At 54.9% G+C, this 16394-nt stretch overlaps 5 protein-coding genes across 5 annotated transcripts; 1 reads left to right on the top strand and 4 right to left on the bottom strand.

Moving 5' to 3' along the window:
* Nucleotides 1-490: 490 nt before the first annotated feature.
* Nucleotides 491-1686, bottom strand: CCM_06337 (uncharacterized protein; the record flags this gene model as incomplete). Its single annotated transcript, XM_006671477.1, has 3 exons — nt 491-792; nt 861-1222; nt 1295-1686. 3 exons carry the CDS (start codon nt 1684-1686, stop codon nt 491-493), a joined length of 1056 nt encoding a protein of 351 aa, XP_006671540.1.
* A 195-nt stretch (nt 1687-1881) lies between these two features.
* CCM_06336 (Acylphosphatase-like protein) lies at nt 1882-2413 on the top strand (the record flags this gene model as incomplete). Its single annotated transcript, XM_006671476.1, has 2 exons — nt 1882-1981; nt 2154-2413. 2 exons carry the CDS (start codon nt 1882-1884, stop codon nt 2411-2413), a joined length of 360 nt encoding a protein of 119 aa, XP_006671539.1.
* Nucleotides 2414-2617: 204 nt separating this feature from the next.
* CCM_06335 (protein kinase domain-containing protein) lies at nt 2618-3547 on the bottom strand (the record flags this gene model as incomplete). Its single annotated transcript, XM_006671475.1, has 1 exon — nt 2618-3547. The coding sequence occupies one exon, from the start codon at nt 3545-3547 to the stop codon at nt 2618-2620; it is 930 nt and encodes a 309-aa protein (XP_006671538.1).
* An 853-nt stretch (nt 3548-4400) lies between these two features.
* Nucleotides 4401-8777, bottom strand: CCM_06334 (ankyrin, putative; the record flags this gene model as incomplete). The annotated part of the gene is made up of 7 exons (XM_006671474.1): nt 4401-4495; nt 4591-7738; nt 7794-8117; nt 8175-8199; nt 8335-8466; nt 8516-8589; nt 8706-8777. The coding sequence occupies 7 exons, from the start codon at nt 8775-8777 to the stop codon at nt 4401-4403; spliced, it is 3870 nt and encodes a 1289-aa protein (XP_006671537.1).
* Nucleotides 8778-11747: 2970 nt separating this feature from the next.
* Nucleotides 11748-12776, bottom strand: CCM_06333 (uncharacterized protein; the record flags this gene model as incomplete). Its single annotated transcript, XM_006671473.1, has 3 exons — nt 11748-11796; nt 11863-11936; nt 12003-12776. 3 exons carry the CDS (start codon nt 12774-12776, stop codon nt 11748-11750), a joined length of 897 nt encoding a protein of 298 aa, XP_006671536.1.
* Nucleotides 12777-16394: the final 3618 nt, after the last annotated feature.

Genomic DNA, 16394 nt, shown 5'->3' with positions numbered 1-16394 from the left:
GTTTTCTCTCTCAGGATTTGGCTCAATTACCCGGTTTGGGCTATATCCGGCATATTGGCTTTTGCGTATTGATCCTTGGGCTACTTTTTTTCTTCTTCTTTCCTTGGATACCGTAATACTGGACGGTTTGATTTTCCCGAGTTGGCGTTTTTTTTTCTCGTCCTGCCCTGTAGACCCCTTGGTTTGGATCCCTTCATTGGCGGCTTTATCCGCTTGAACCTTTTTGAACTTTTCATGTCGGCTGCAAAACGTAACAACAGACAGTCTGTCGCTAGCGCGCAACGATGAATAAGATTGCACTACTTTCTTTGATTGCTTGATGATTGCCTCGTGAAGAAATCGTGTGATTAAAGACCAACAGTATTGATAAATCCGTGTGTGCTAAAAGCCCAAAATAACGCCATCCATTTGGCACAATTATAACAAAACGTGCCAAGGTGAGTACCGCTCACCAATAGACCAAATAGAGCCCAGATACCGCTCACCAACATCACGCCCTCTTCTTGCCCAGCTCCTGCTGCTGCAGCAGCGCGTCCCGCACCGCGGCCCTCGCGTTGCGGCTGCCGCCCAGCTTGGGTCCCTTGAGCACCTCGCCCGCCGCGACGGCCAGCTGGTGCGCCTGCTGCTTCTGCGACAGGCCGCGCGGCTGGTTGACGGCCGGCCGGCGACGCAGCCGGCGCGCGGCCACCTCGTCCAGGTACTGCTGCCGAAAGTCGTCGGCGAGCACGTCGTCGGCGGACCGGCTGGGGTCAGTGGTGGCTGTGGTTGGGGCGGGGACGTCGTAGACGTCGACTGCGGAATTACTTGTTAGCTGGGGGTTTTTTCTCTAACTCCTTTTTTGAGGAGGGGGGAGGACGTACGTTTGTTTTCCGACAGAAAGGCTTCAACCATGGCGTCCCGCTTCATGTCGTCGCTGCCGCGCCGGTTGCGCCGTCGGCGCGCAGGCGCCGCTGGCTTGGCTCCGGCGTCGGGCGCCGCCCCGCGTTTCCGCCCGCGGCTGCTGCTGGTGTCTGCGCCGACGGGCACCTGCACCTCGACGAGCCGGGTGAAGCTCGTCGTCGACGTGCCTGTCTGCATGGTGCCCGGGGCGCCGCGGGCCCGCCACGTCCCGTCCAGTGGCTGCTGCTGTGGTGTACTTTTCCTGGTGTTGTCGTCTGCGGCGGCGGCGGCGGGCTCAGCGAGGCCGGCGCGTGTGGAGAGGCGCGACTCTACATAGGCCATCCTGCATGATTAGCTGTCTTGTCCTTGCCCTCCCCCTCAACGGTGTGGAAAAAGGAAAAAAAACAGCACGTACATGTGTTTGTCCTGGGCGTCGGAGATGAAGCCCGTCTGGTGCATGAACCGGTCCGGCAGGCCCTGGGGAGGTTCGCGCAGCACCAGGCTCGTCGTCGTCTCGCTGCCGCCGTCGTCCGCGCTGCCGTCCGCGTGCTCCTCGTCCCGGCCAAAGGCGACGCCCCCCCGGAAACGGCTCTTGGCGCGCGCGGCATGTCGCAGCTTCAGCGCGGCCTGCACGGCGGAGGCGGACGCGTCCGAGGGGCGCCGCTCGTCGGCGGGAGGTGTGGCAGGCGCGTCGTGTGTCCTGCTGGCGGCGGCGGGCGTCGCGGGGGAGGTGCTGCGGTCGCGGTGGCGCAGCGTCTTGGTGCGCTTCTTGGCTTTGAACCGGATATCGGGCTCGTCCACGTCCATGGCTGCTGTGGGAGATGGAGGATGGTGATGGGGGATGAGGTGGAAAGAGGAAAAGATGAGGGTGGGTGTGTTTTGCGGGTCCGATCGATGCAGGGCTGGCGTCGCCACCCCTCATTCAGAAACCTGCATTACATGACAGACACACGCCGACGAGCTGAGAAATCTGTCAAAACTGCATAGATAATTCTGGCCGTGATGACGAAAAGGGTAAGGAGTTCACCTCAATTCACCTGCTTGTATACCGTGCTGATGCTTGCGCAGGTCTACTTTGTTGCCCACGGCGGCACCGTCCAGGGTACGTAACAACTGCCAGGCTTGCTCACAGTGAACTAACCGTATCGCGCAACAGGAGTTGGTTTCCGGTACGTCATGACAGGTCTTACTTTCGCCAATTTTTCCAAAAAACGACAAATTAGAAACATTTGCTGACACAGTATGCTAGCTACTTTACGCGTAAAAGGGCACAGGCGTATGGCCTCACGGGCTGGTGCCGGAACACGCCCGACAACAAGGCAAGTGCAAGGCCGCAAGGCCCTCATGCAACAGCCATGATATGCTGATGATAATACTCGTCCAGGTCCAAGGCGAAGCCCAAGGCGAAGATGGTGCTGTCGATAAGCTCATCAAGGACGTCGATCAGGGCCCCAGAGGCGCCACCATCGTCAAGCTGACCCAAGAAGCGCGCGACGTCGTTGCCGACGAGGCAGAGTTTACCATACGGCATTAAAACAACAAGATTTTTGCACGGAATAGTGTACAGGGACGGACTGCGGGCGTCGACGTTTTTTCACCAAGCCAACACCACTGACCACAAAGTGTCCATGACGATAATTCTGCCAGAGATGATGCAAGTACAGTCTATATCCAACTACATATGGTATTCTGTTCTCATGTCCAGTGATGTATGCTTCTTCCGGCCGTCTGGCCGCTCTCAGCTCGGCTCGCAGGTCCCCATCAAGCCCTGCGCCGCCTCAGACTCCTCGTGCGGCACAATCTCCGCCAGCTCCTCCTCCAAGAATCTCTCGCAGCGCGCCCTCGCCGCGCGCATATCCGCTGTGCCCAGCCCTGTGCCCTTTCCGGCATCCTCGGCGCCCTCGAGCCGCTTCGCCTCGCGCGCGAGCTCCGCGAGCTCCGCAAACTCCCCGTTCCAGCACCTCTGCACAAACCGCCCCAGAGGCGCATCGCCCATGACAGGCATCACGAGGTGGCCCTTCACCATATGCTCCGCCTCGGACCCGCCGAGCTCAACCCCCTTGACCAGGTTGTACAGCACGGAGCCCAGCGAAAACTGCTCCGTGGCGGCGCCGTGGTGGCCGTACCGGGCAGGGCAGCCGGACGGGTCCTTGCACGTCGTCGGTGTGCACACGCGGCGGTGCGCCCATGGCCAGCTGGCGCCGCCGTGGACATCGCCGATGCGCGCGACGAGGTTGAAGTCGGCGAGCACGAGGTGGTCGCGCGCGTCGAGCAGCATGTTGGGCGGCCGCAGGTCGCCGTGCACCAGCCCATGGCGCGCCAGCCAGGCCATGGCCTCGGACACCTCGGCGGCCCACCGGCCAACGGTGGCGACGGGCTCGAGGCGGCCCTGGTTGGCGTGCAGACGCTCGTCGAGGGACTGCACCATGCGCGGCATAAAGTTGAAGCCGGGCCGGCGGAGGAGGCTCTGCATGAGACTGGCCGGCCGATCGCTGCGCTCGAGCTTGTCGTAGATGGCGTTCTCGGCGAGGAAGCTGTCCATGCGGCCGGGCCGGGCATACTTGAGCACGATGTCGTCGGTCAAGCCAAACACCCACCCTGTCGATCCTCCGTTGATGAACGTGTACTTCTGTAGGCACGGAGGCACGGGGCCTCCCTCTATTACCATTCTTGCTGTATGTGTCGAGCCCACTGCGTATGAGGGGGGTCAGAATGTCGGGTTTGCGGCTCGCGTTGGCAGGTTACGGTATGGAGGAACAAGTGACGCCAGTAAATGAGGATGCAAGATGCCTTGCGTGTTTGTTGTCTTCTGGCTTGTACCACGCGGTCGACCAGGCACAGGCAACGACCAACTCTCCGATGAAAACCCACATGCGTGCGAGTCGCCTCGTGCCATTTGAGTGAAGAAGGGGCCACATGGGAGAAACCGACGAAAAGAAGGGTGCATGAGAAGCAGTAGGTCGAAGAGCGAGATGCAAACGAAGATGGGCCGATTTGCACAAGTTTACTACCTGTGGCGGAGGGAAGCACGTTTCTCTCGTACTCCCGCCGCAGTCGGCCGCGAACCAACAAAGCCGCGGCAGTCACTGCGTGCTTCTGCCTAATTCCACCCATCCCCGGCACTTTGTAAAGTGCCGTCCCAGACATCTTTTTCGATACATTCACCGCAGGAACTTTACCTCCGTCGTCGCTGACCAAAGGCGGCCTACGTGGCACGCAAGTGACTGCATCACCCGTCTCGCCTTTTTGCTACTCGACTGCTGGCCGAGACTCATGCAAGTTACTGTCCCGGCAAAAAAAGAAGGCTGGCCTGGATCGGGCAGATTGTTTCCAGAGTCTTTCTATGGTCTTATTGGAGGCTTTGGGGTCTCACGCTGATAAGAGGATGGCAAGGCAGCAGCATTTTCCCTCTATTCTTGTCACTGTACATCCAGTGCGGTGTTACATGACGACTCTATCATCTGGGCTTGCGAGTCCTGTCTTGTACGTGCGTCCTACCACAACCAAAACTCTTGCCACGTCTATTGTTCTTTCATCTCCTCGGAGCTCACAGAATGCGGGGACGATAGTATAATAGCCGCAAGGAAAGCGGTTGCAAATGTTTCATAGCACATAGCTAGAGAGAACCAGTATGCGAAATCATAGACAGAGCCATTTATAGAGCACTTTGGCCAAGTGTCCGGCTGCTGAAAGTAAAGCTTGTTTACATACTATCAAGCAGTACTGCTTTGGTATACGAACATAGGCTTCCACGAACAGAAATGGCATGAAGCGGCTCCTTTGCCCCTGCTGTCGCATACTCCAGCGCAGTTTTGCCATGTGCATCCTTCATCATTACTGTCAGGCCTACCTCGCTGCGAAGATATTCAAAGGCCTCCGTCGTAAGTGAACCACTGCGGGCGCAGTGATGCAGTATTGATCGAGCCTCATCATCCGTAGCTCGGAGATCTACCTCAAATATAGCCAATATTTTAAGAATCTCGACCTGCACGCAACAAGTCGACTTGGCATGTAAGTGAGCCAAATTCAGTCCACCTGTGCGAGTCTTGAACTTGGCATCAAAACCACTGCCAAGAAGCAGAGTTAGTACTTTGATGGCTTCGTCGGTATGCCACTGAGCGCTGAGATAGCAAGCTAGTGGCGACATTCCGTCATTATCCAATTCGTTGCACTGGACTCCTAGCTCGAGGAGACGTTGCCAGGGTGCCTCTTCCACAGGACATCTTCCAAGGAACAGATGATGCAAAGCATTGCGCCCATTGAGATCCCGCGACAGAATCAGTGGGAGAGTGCATATGTAATTGGTTGGAGCAGCGGTCAGTATTGAACTGGCATTTCGACTCCGAGAAGCATAATGCACGCAGTTGACACCTTCATAGTCAGTTGCGTCAACAGCCGCGCCGTGAACCACCAAAGTGTCGATGGAGGGCGCGTCTCCTCCCAAGCAGGCTAGGTGAAGGGGTGTCTGGCCGAGTCTATTACGGGCAGAGATGTCCGCCCCCCTTTGAATCAGCTTTTCGACAACTTCAGAAGATGTACTAATCCCATACCTCACGCTATGCAAGGCGGTCGCACCATTGTCATCTCGAGCGTTGACGTCCGTTCGTGTGTTGCCTAAAAGCAAGGTGAGAACGTCGACCCTTTGCTTCTCAAGGGCAGCTAGCTTTGTGCAATATTCGCTATCATTCTCATCTTTCGGAACAGGGGGCTTGATCCTAAGGCAGTATTCCCGCGTGTACCAAAAAGTCCACGGATCTGAACACGCCGGCCACTTATGACCAGCCAGGTCTCGTTTTAGAGCAAGATGAAGAGGTGTCTCCCCAAACTCTGACGCAGCGTTAGGATTGGCCTTTTGCTGGAGAAGGAACTTAGTCATCCGAGGGAATCCTTTCAGAGCGGAATAATGTAAAGCAGTGAGTCCTCTTTGCCTCTCATCTTGATCTGGCGCATCTTGTGATCCATCAGTCACTCCGTCCAGTCGCTGCCAAGCCCGTCTCTTCACCGAAATATCAACATGTACCTTCGCGTCGAGAAAACATTGAGCCATTTCTTTGCTGGTTATCGATACGGCATAGTGCATGGGGGTCATGTTGTCCATATCTGTTGCCATGGCTGCCCCATGTTGAAGTAGCAGCCGCACGACAGCCTCGTTTCCCTTTTTAGCTGCTCGTAGTAACAACGCATCTCGTAATGTTGGTGCTCCTGCGGCTTCGATTGCCAGCTCCCGTAATAGGATTGCCGAATTAGCAAATGCATGGTTCTCCCATTCTTTCGAGGCATACTGCAGGAATAAGTGCTGTGGAAAGTGATCACGGAGCTCCTGAGCGCTTGCGATACGCAATCGTCCGCCGCTTCCCCCCTCGCGACGAACAAGTAAACTACCGTGATTGAACTCCTCGGTAGTCAAATAGGCCCAGCAGACCCTGAAAAGGCAAGCATTCGCTTCCTCTTCTGTTGTATGATACCACGCACGGACTTGAGCGTGCTCGTCGAGCAAGAAGTCTTTCACGGATTGGTGGCAGAAGTTGAGGGTTGGGTCATCCCCAGATTCCACCCAGAGAATTGAGCTGCAGACGGTTAGAATGTCGTCATAAACTGACAAATCTTCACCACGCTGTATCGATCCAGTCTTCCAGGTTGCAAAGGCTGCTTTGATCTCCTCTTTCTTCAACGGACGCCGGGCCGCGACCATGCAGTGCAGAATGAATTGGGCATGACTCCGATTGCAAAGTTTAACGCGGTCCAATATAGCCGCATATGTGTTGTAAAGTCCCCGAGGCAAACGCTTGAGCATGGAATTCAGATCCAGCATGCGTACCTCCGGCCTCCTTAACTCAGCGACCATGAGAGATACCCATAGAAAGGTACCACCAACTTGCAGTGTCAATGCGTTGCTTACTGTTTCTTTGCATTTCGATGTATATCCCTTCTTTTTAGAAAGTTCATCAACTTTCGCGGCAATGTATTCGGACAGGTCCTTGTCAATGTCTGTGGAGTCCACCCTAAGAGGCACACCAAGGCTTCTCAGCTCATCCTCGATGTCATCAATGTCAGGCCTGCATGTGATCAGCAGCTTAGTTTTTCCCGGTCCTTTATCTGAGTCTCGCTGGAAAAAAGCTGCTAGTGAGGAAAGTAAATCCTGACGAGTTGAGCTCTTGCATTCGTCGAGGGCATCCACGAGGATAAAGGTCTCGTCCACACCGGGATGCCGGAGCATGCATCGGAATATCCGCCATAGAGCAGAGAAGTCGTTGAAAATTCTGGGAAACTCCTGGGTTTGCCCCTTTTCCTCGGCATTTGGCCACACGTGCCGGTAGAGATCGTTTCTCTGGAGTAATAACTGCCAGATGAGGCTTCGAAGTACAGCGGTTGGCGTACTCCGTTCTTCGTCTTTATCGTCACAAAAAAAGTAAGCGAAGAGCGTTCTAGGACACTTGCCAATCTTCATTTCGAGCCACTCGACGAGAAAAGTCGCTATCATCGTCTTCCCTACACCGGGGGGGCCAATAAGGCGAAGAAGCTGTGATTCCTCTTTTGAGAGCCAGACAGAGAATTCAGTTCGTTCCAGAATCCACTCGCAGGTATGGCCCACCCTTTCGCCCTTTTGCCTTTTGATATCAGAGAGAATGTCCTCTGGGTTTCTTACTTTCAATTCCTGGAGGCATTTCCTGACGTTGGCGGGAGCAGGGCCCTCCTCTGTGGGAATAGCTTTTGCGGTTCGGCACATTTCGGAGATGACATCGGATACCGTTTCGAAGGCAGGATCAGTTGGGCCATAGTACTTGTTTATCTTCAGGTGGTCTTTTTCGAGTGGATACCTGTCATGACCTGAGATGCAAGCAGACGCCTCTTCGACGACCTAGGGCGCTAAGTACGGTGCAAGATATCGAGCAGCACCTGAAGTGTTTACATACCATTCCCTTAACTACTCCGGCAATTCCTAGCCTGCGCCCATAGTCTGTTTCATGGAGCTCGAAAAAGCACGCGATCTTTATCGGCAGTTTGTCATTGTCAAGTAGGCTGCAGAAACGTTGCAGTCTGTCACCTAGCACCGGTGCGTCAAACGCCAGTTCTCTCGTGATTCCGCGGTGTGAGCCTGCTGGTCCCATCAGAAGCGCGAGAGCATTGGCGAGAGGTTGCCACTTGGAGCCTCGAAAGGGTGTGCCTAAGAATACGACACCAGCGGTCGACTTCAGTAGTGCCGTGTATCTGCTGTTGTCGTTGGCATGAAGGATGGCCTTTAGGGCAGAGCTTAGCCGACGCGCTGAACTTGAGAAATGGCGGGGTCAGCGAACCTGTAAAATGACATTTCCCCCTAGACTGTGACCGACAAAAATTAAGGGTCGTTTTGGGCACTTGGAGCGAAACGAGTGTAGGCTATGTACGAGCCCCTCGCCGCATAGCTGGAGGCGCGTCCTAGGTGCATTTGAATGCCAAGTTGAATCATAGCGATACACTACGATTCTTGCCTTGGGTATCTTTGCCGGTAACATATTAGGGTCGCGAAGCCAGTTGACGTGCTTATCGCCGTCCTGATATACCCAAGACCAGTCAGCGTTTGACCCGAGGCCATGCACGGCAATGATGCTGCCATGGTTAGATCAACATTCCTTTACAAATAGGTTTAATAACGTACTCAATCTCGGCATCGTCGACAGCGTCGCCCGTCTGCTCAGGGTATACTATTGTAAGACGCTTCCGGGTCTGGTCCTAGAGGGCATTAATATGCAGCTTTATCCGTTGACCAGAAGACAAAGCCAAACCTTTGAGTCATCGGCGGGATGGCCCTCTATTTGAGCCTGCTGTCGTGAAGATTCAGCCCTTACTGCCAAGACCAGATAGACAGTGGCCACGACAATGGGCACGAAGGTGAGAAGCCGCGCTTGCGCTCTTTCCATTTTCGCACGAGGGGGTGGTGGTGTTACACTCGTGACGCTGGTTGGTGGCAGGTGACACCAATATCGCTTCTCTGAACAGCAACGATTGAGTTTAGTTCCTAGGTGTGACGGAGGGGCACACAGCAAAGAATGAGAAAAGCTACACGGCATCAGGGGCTAGAAGGACGAGAAGATGCAGTTGTCGGGCGATAGTTGGGCCGCCTGGTTGCTTGAAGCCTGGTTTCCCCGCCGAAGTGCAGCGAAGTGCAGGTTTAGCTTCCACATCACCCAATCATGTCTTGCGCAGCGCATTCTGGTGGTTTCCTATATTTTGCCGATCATTCCTGATTGTGCTGAGAGGGAGCCGCGGGGCGACACTAGGGGGTTATCTCAATATTTCTTCATGAGGAGTGCCGACCGGCTGCCGCGAGCCAGACATTGTCCACGATCGCTATATCAACGAGCCGTGAGCGGCCTGCAGGCACTATTGGGAACAACAGAATGGAATTTGGAAGGAAGTGGTCAAATAAGAAAGGAGCCGCGGCGGCAGCGAACCAGTCATGGCATGGGGTGCGCAACACCGGGCGGAGAATCCCAGCAGCCTCGCGATGACGAGGCTCTAGAGACTCGAGACACAGTAAACGGAGGATGCTGAAACCGAAAGCCAAGCAGCAAAAGTACTAGGCTTCTTCAAACGAGAGTGTACTACGTTAATCGCGGTCAGGTCCAACAGAAGCAACCATTCAAGGTACCATGTTATCAGCTCATCAGTGATCTTTTGACTCGCGCACTGATGCAGCGCAATCTGCTACCAGAGTCCCGGTCGCGTGGTACAGTCAACAAGGCCTTCAACGACAGGAGGAGGTCACTATCAACATGACATCCATCGCGAAAGAACTCCATGGGCCCGTCGAATGCTTCCCGTATCATCTGCAGCAGCATCAACACGGCCTGCAGGTCCGGCGTCAGCATCTGCGCGACCGCCTCCCGGAGGTGTAGTGAGGGTAGTACGCCGCGACGAAGCGCATCGTCTGCGCAAACATGGACGCAAGCCCCGGCCCGCTGTGCCCAAAGCGGCCTGCATGCGCTCGACTTGCACCGAGGGACATATGCTGGCCACATTGAGGTTGGATCGCAAGCACTCAAACGCAGCTGAAATGACGCAGTCACCAGTCGGTCTGGGCAGAGAGTGGACCATGTGCGCTTGTTTCTCAGCAAGAGATGTATGAGCGGAGGCCGCGAGCGTTTCTTTGACGAAGTCGCCATGCAGGTAAATGTCTCCGATCAGCTATCGCCGTGTTGCGTTGCCAATCTGCACAGCGGGAAGCTTATATCGCCAAGCCCCAAAGTCGACATGGCTGCGGGTACTTGCGAGTGTAACCTCCCGAGTACGTGGACTGCTACCAGTTGTCGGGTCTACGCCGGATTGTAGACTAGGTCTTGCGCAGAAAGCCAACGAGCGATACATTGCAGCCACGCTCGCATTTCCATGGGATACTGCAGCAGGTACCTAATCCAAAACCCTTACTCACGGCTTGCGTCCCGCACACCACGTGGAAAAACAACGTACCCGTGAATCGCCGGGTCGAGATAGTCCTTGACCGTGCCCGCAATCAGCTGCGCGCCCCGCCAGACGGGGTCCTCGGTGTACGTCGACAGGAAGAGCTGTCCGAGCGCCTGCTGCCGTGCGTCAGCGGGCCCGACGATACCGCACGGGATGAGCATCTGCCGCGCTGACACGTCGACGAAGCCCGTATCTTGGGGTCCCGGTGCAGGGCGGGCCCAGTCCGCGCTCCAGACAGCCGCACCAGGCGCTCCATCGAGGCGCGCAACAACATCGCTACAAAGCTTGGATGCGGCGGAGGAAGTGGGAATGGGGAATGCTACAAGACATGTGGTACAATTAATAGAGCGTCTATTTAAAAGAAGAAAAAAAAGAAAACGACCCCAGACTGGTTTTCACACCACAACTTGCGAGGTTCGCGACGGAGCTTCGCTATCGAGAGTGGTGAGTGCTAGGAAAGATGCCCGATTCGTGCCAATTTTCTGTAATTTAAATTTTAGCTCCCCCGTATTTGTAGCTCAGTAAAACATCCCCTTTAGCATCTCACACTTGGTATCCAGAAATGCATCGTCTGTTGTAGTTCCCCCATCATCGATTTCACATCTTAGCGCCCGTCAACCACACAGACAAGCCCCCCCGCGCTAGCAGGGGTTTTTTTTTTAATTCCATCCCCGCCCATCTGCGACTTTACCAAGACCAGACCGGCCGAAAGAGGAAGGTTGCGATCCAGTCCCCATCTTGTGACGACGAAGTTAAAGGAATGTGCGACAACGTGGCTGCTCGTGGTGCGGGGGAGGGATATCATGCTCCTTAACAAAGCGCCACTGTCGAAACAGCAAGTGGGTGGTAACCTATGTGCAGTTGAGAGTGGTTTCTTGCTTTTGGCGTATAGGTTGCCATACCGGTGGCGGCCGGCCACATGGATATAGTTGGGTATTTATTACCTGACACTTGATCGGGCAGGGGGCGGTTCCTTAGAAGCCAGCCCCTCTCATGACCGCCAGAACTGCACGACTATACCTAGTATAAATCTGTAGTGAGAGCAGTCATTTGCTTTGCAGACTGGCAACTGGCATGCGCTAAAAGGCCGACGGGTGCAAGTCTGAGACATGGCGGCGGCTGATGCAGAACCGGCATGCATGCGCTAATTATTTCATGAGAAATCTTCTCGGGGAAATGGCACATCACATAGAGTAAGAAAGACCCCAAGTAGCAAAGAAGCAAGGTAGATTGAATGCCGTCGTGGCAATGAGCAAAGATCAACTAAGCTCGTGTCGGTAGTAACCATACAAATAAAAAAAATCGTCAAAACATGTGTCAAGTTTGTTCCGTGGCCGCCGGTGGACCCTGTGTCTATAAACGCCATCACCATAAATCACCAAGGACTGCCTCAAAACAGACGAGCCTATAGCCCGTCATGGCGTCGCTCAATCGCTGACCTTGTCGTAGTTGTTGAATCCCTTGTCCCATATGTCCCTTGTAGTTGCGCAAAATAAAAAAATAGAGAGCGTTCAGATGTGCATTTGCCAAGCAAATACGTACCCCGCGGTATGTGGTTGAATATGTACAGCCAAAGATGCAATGAAATTGTCAAGCCTGTCCTTTTCGACAGCGGCCTAGATCCAGAGAGGGGCCGGCGCCGCAGGATGCTCGGTGAAGAACGAGCTGCTAAGGCTATGGACAAGGCCCAGGTAGTCGTCGGCGTTGAACTTGGCGAGGCCGCGGGAGCTGAGGTAGAGCTCCTCTTCCTCGTCAATGGGCGCAAGTTTGTCGCCGGCGCCATACTCCTCGGCAAGCTCGCTTACCTGAGCAAGTTCCTGGCCGAAAGGATGCATCTCCTTGCTGGCGTTGACAGGCGGGGTAACAGCGCCCGACTTTTGCGCAAAAGTGGACGAGCCAGACGAGGCACGCGTAGACGTCGACGATGAGCGAGAAAACGTCAGACCGGGACGTGAAGAGGCCGACATGTCCGAGTCGCGCGACTGGCGAGAGACGGAGCGCTTTCGGGCGAGGGCCTCGTAGCTGGCCTTTTTAGTATGCGAGGGTGACCGCCTAGGGATGGCAGGGGCCGCAGGGTCTGGTGTGATCGGTTGGCCAGTGGTCTGGAAGTAACAGGACAAGTGGTTCGGCTCCGGTGTGGGGGAAGCGCAGTCGCGCTCGGCGGGAGATACATCAGGGCTGGTTGGGGGTGTCGAGTCTGCGGTTGTGAAGGTTTCCGTGTCCGAGTCGGCAGCCTTGGACGAGGTCGAGTCCGAGTCGCTGCGGAAACGGCGAGGCAGATCGGGCGCGCTGTAGGTCAGGATGTTTGTGGTGTGGATGAGTTCGACAGGACCAGAAATCTTGAGGCGAATATCGGGTGTTTTGGTGGTGTTGCTACGCTTCATAAAGCCGTGAGTTGAGTCGGTATCGAGGCCGAGCTTGCGGCGGGAGGTGGTAAAGGCTCGCGAGAGAGACATGGCGAAAGCTTTGTGACGGAAAAATTGTGCAATAACAACAAGATCGTGGCCGGTAGACAGCGGTGGGCGATTAGGTGGTATTATACAACCAGAATGAGACCAATGAGGGAATGACAACTAGTTGGCAAGTTGCAAGTGGAGGCGACGGCGCAGGTGGCAGCCGGTGGTGGAGGCGGTTTGTTGTGCCGTTGCGTTAGCGCTGGTGTGCGCGTGGTATGTTGAACCGGGTGACCAAGAGTTGAGATGGCAATATTCTGCAAAGGCAGAGAAGACAAAAGACTGTGGCTTGGCGAGGAACGTTGCAAAGCGGCGAATGGTGCGGAACGCGAGAGATCCTAGGCAGCACTGATGGGATTGGTGGGATGCAGCACAGGATTTGCGGCAGGTGTGTCGAGGTTGATGCTTCCCAAGGTGGAAGGTGACTGGCTGGATGTCTAGCGGGGCTGTACAGAATATCCGTAGCGCTGAGCAGGTGCGGCGGTCAAGTGCTGTGCGGGGAAAAGGACCGAGCAGGATTCGGCAGAGGAAACGGGTGGCTTTGCAGTGAATCCTGAGTCCTCAATGGCACACAAAAATAGGACAGGAACAATGAAATTCCAAGTGATTCGGAAGTGGTCCTACCGAAACGAAATGGGCGCTCCGAAAGTCTTTTTTTTCCTTGTCAGAGTCGGTAACTGTACCGGAAGCGAAAAACGGCGTAGCGTAGTGGGTACGTGGGTTGCGGCCTTTTTTTCGGGGATGCCCTTTTTGGCTGTGGTAGCTGTGGTAGTCGTAAGTCCGGAGGCTGCTGTGTGTACCTTGTGTACCTGGCAGGTGGCACGCTAGCGTTGTGCGTTTGTTATTCGAGGCCGTTTGTCGAAAAACTTGACCAGAGATGATGATAAAGGATGAGGGTTTGAATCAAGGAGTGAGTTCAAAGCGAGTCGCAACAATGGGCGAATATTGAGAAGGAGTGCGTGGACGCGAATACAGGCGAGGGCGCAAACAAAAGTCGGTGTCGCGAATAGTTTGCGGTGGTGTTTCCTGTAGGCGTTGGTATGTAGTGCAGTGTAATAGCGTGTAGCGTAACGTTTAGTCGCAGACTAAGAAGGAGAGAAAGGGCTTGCACGTCGTCAAAGGAGAGAAACGGACGTGGGACGAAACCAGCGTGTGCAAAAAAAGCAGTGAAGAAAAAAGGATTGTGTATTCTTGCAAAGAATATGAAGAAGGGAAGGGGAAAAAAAAGGCGAGTCGGCAAACGAAGGGGGGGGGCCGGTAAGAAGAAGAAGGTGTGGGAGGACAAGATGCAGGACCACGTAAGATCCATCAAAACCAAGCCCACCAGGAGAAAAAAAAACGGCACTAAGAAAGAAACGACGAGAAGAAGCAGTTTGGCAGCCTGCGAACTGGTACACACACACCTGATTTGTCCAACATTTGGCTCGTCGGTCGCGCGCGCGGACACACACCTGACTGACTTGTGCAGGTACAAGCCTCACGCAGAGCGAAGTGCGCCGCAGAGGGGTACCGGCCGCAACGCCACAGGGCACGTTGGTACAGCGGTACCTTTCGCTAGACCTGGCTGCCCCGCTGTAAAGTCCACCCTTTGGACCGCAAGACGGCCAATGAGCGCCGCCCAGCGAAGTCTAGCGCCAGGGCTCACGATTCGCATCCCTGGAAGAAGCTCCGGCTCCATATTTTCTGCTTCTTCGGCTTGGCGATCGGCCAATCATGGTCGACGCCCGCCCAATGGTGCTGCACCGGTTGGGCGCTACCAGTTGAGGTGGCCTTGCCCCTGGTTCAACAGCCAGTGGCGTAAACCGGTGCCTGCAGGACCAAAACTCCTCCATCTCTGTTTTTGTTTGTTGCGCGGCCTTTTTTTTTTTTTAAACTCTGGGTACAAAAAGTCTAGACTTTCTAACCAGTTCTTCTTCGTGGAGCGAGCAAGACTGCCGCTCCAGTAAATTGTAGCGACATGTCTCGCCCTCGTCCGAGCCCGACACAGGCTTCTGGGGAGCCCCCCTCGATATCTGGGGGAGGGCCGCAGCGGTGGTCTTTGCGCTCCTTCTCACATGTAGCCTGGAAAATCAATTAAAAACAGCTGACGGCATTTCTTCGATTTCGCCAGGGTCAGCGACGCCCTGTTTGGTAAAAGGTCCGCCAAAAAATATGTACTCAGTTGCCTCTGTTTCATGTGACAAAAAAAAATGCCTTCACTTTTTGTTCATCACTTTGCGCTCGGCGCTCGCACACTGTACATCTCTGTTCTAGTTTTGGCAGAGTTGTTTCCGTCTCGTCAGCAGGATCCCGCGCCCATCAAACTCTGTTCCCGGACGCCTACGCGTGGCCCTGCCCCCTTTTCCCGCACATCCTCCTTCTTGGCCGTTTCTGTGCCACGACGGACGCACATTGGCACACTGCTTCGCACATTGGGTTTGGATGCCTCCTCCTCGACTTGCCGTCGTCCAATGGTGCCCTGGCTGGCCCTGCATGCGCGCGCCCAAACAACCCCCTGCCCATCCCGGGTTTCAGGCACCGAGCTAGTCCACGAGCTGGGGGTGGCTTGTACCTTTGATGTACGAATCCCACTATAGAGGTACTTTGGACCGGCGGCCCTGCCCAGCACGCCCAGCGCACCATCTACCACCTCATCACTCCCTCCCCTCAAAGTCCCTCACACAAGTCACAAGTATCCATCTCCAATTCTCAAAACTCTATCCCTCGTCTGAGTTGAGTCTCTCCCGTGCCCGCTCAACGCTCAGTCCCTCTCATCGCCCCGATTTCTTGTTTGCCCCTCTTTCCATCGAAGACCTTGCAAAAATCATTGAGCGGGCGCCGCTGTCTCGGTAGCGCAGGTGGTCCCATTACGCTGTCTGTACAGACATATGTATCGATTTATTATGCAAACGAGTCAGCCGCATTCTGGGCTCAGTAACTACTGGTACAACTCCAAGTCTTTATGCCAAGGCCTCCCAGCCAGTTTGCTCCCAATCTGGCAGCTGGGAAACGATTCAAGGGGTCCCCAACATGCTCTCCTAGACGTATTGCTCCACACAGGTCCCTCGCCCGGCCGGCCTCAATAGCGGAAATATCGGCGAGTCAAGCGCCAACATCGACCCCGTCAATATTGCCTGCATTAATCCGTTCAAACCCTCCACGCCCTTGATTCCGTTTGCATCTGCAGCAACACAGTCTACCCTTCATCTCCACCCTCCTTATGAACCATACTTAGTATCAAATAAACAGGAACCCATTTGGCTTACATCGAGGTGAACCGTATCCACGAGAGTCCCGTACACTGCTTTGCTGCCCTTGAATAGTCTTATCTCGCGGCCAAATATCGCACACGGCAAGGTAGTTGAATAGACACGACCAGCGTAGGCTTCACTTTGTTCTTCTTCTGACAGCAATCAAAAGCCAGCCAACACTGGCGCCATCTGACACCCTGGTTCGCGACCCCGCGCCTCAAACCCCGAAATCCAACCTTTCCGTCCTGCTCATTTCACGCTGCCACTACAGGAGACTCTCGTCGCATCTTTTATATTAATACGGGGTAGTCAGGAGCGATCCGCCTAGGGTATGTGCCAGCACTTAAAATAATTTCTGTCACTCATCAGCCACTTATACCAACCCGGCCGT

The sequence above is a fragment of the Cordyceps militaris genome (genome assembly GCF_000225605.1).
Source record: "Cordyceps militaris CM01 unplaced genomic scaffold CCM_S00004, whole genome shotgun sequence".
Classification (NCBI taxonomy): Eukaryota; Fungi; Ascomycota; class Sordariomycetes; order Hypocreales; family Cordycipitaceae; genus Cordyceps; species Cordyceps militaris.
The sequence above is the reverse complement of the archived record's forward strand: the minus strand, read 5'-3'. Positions and strand labels throughout refer to the sequence as shown.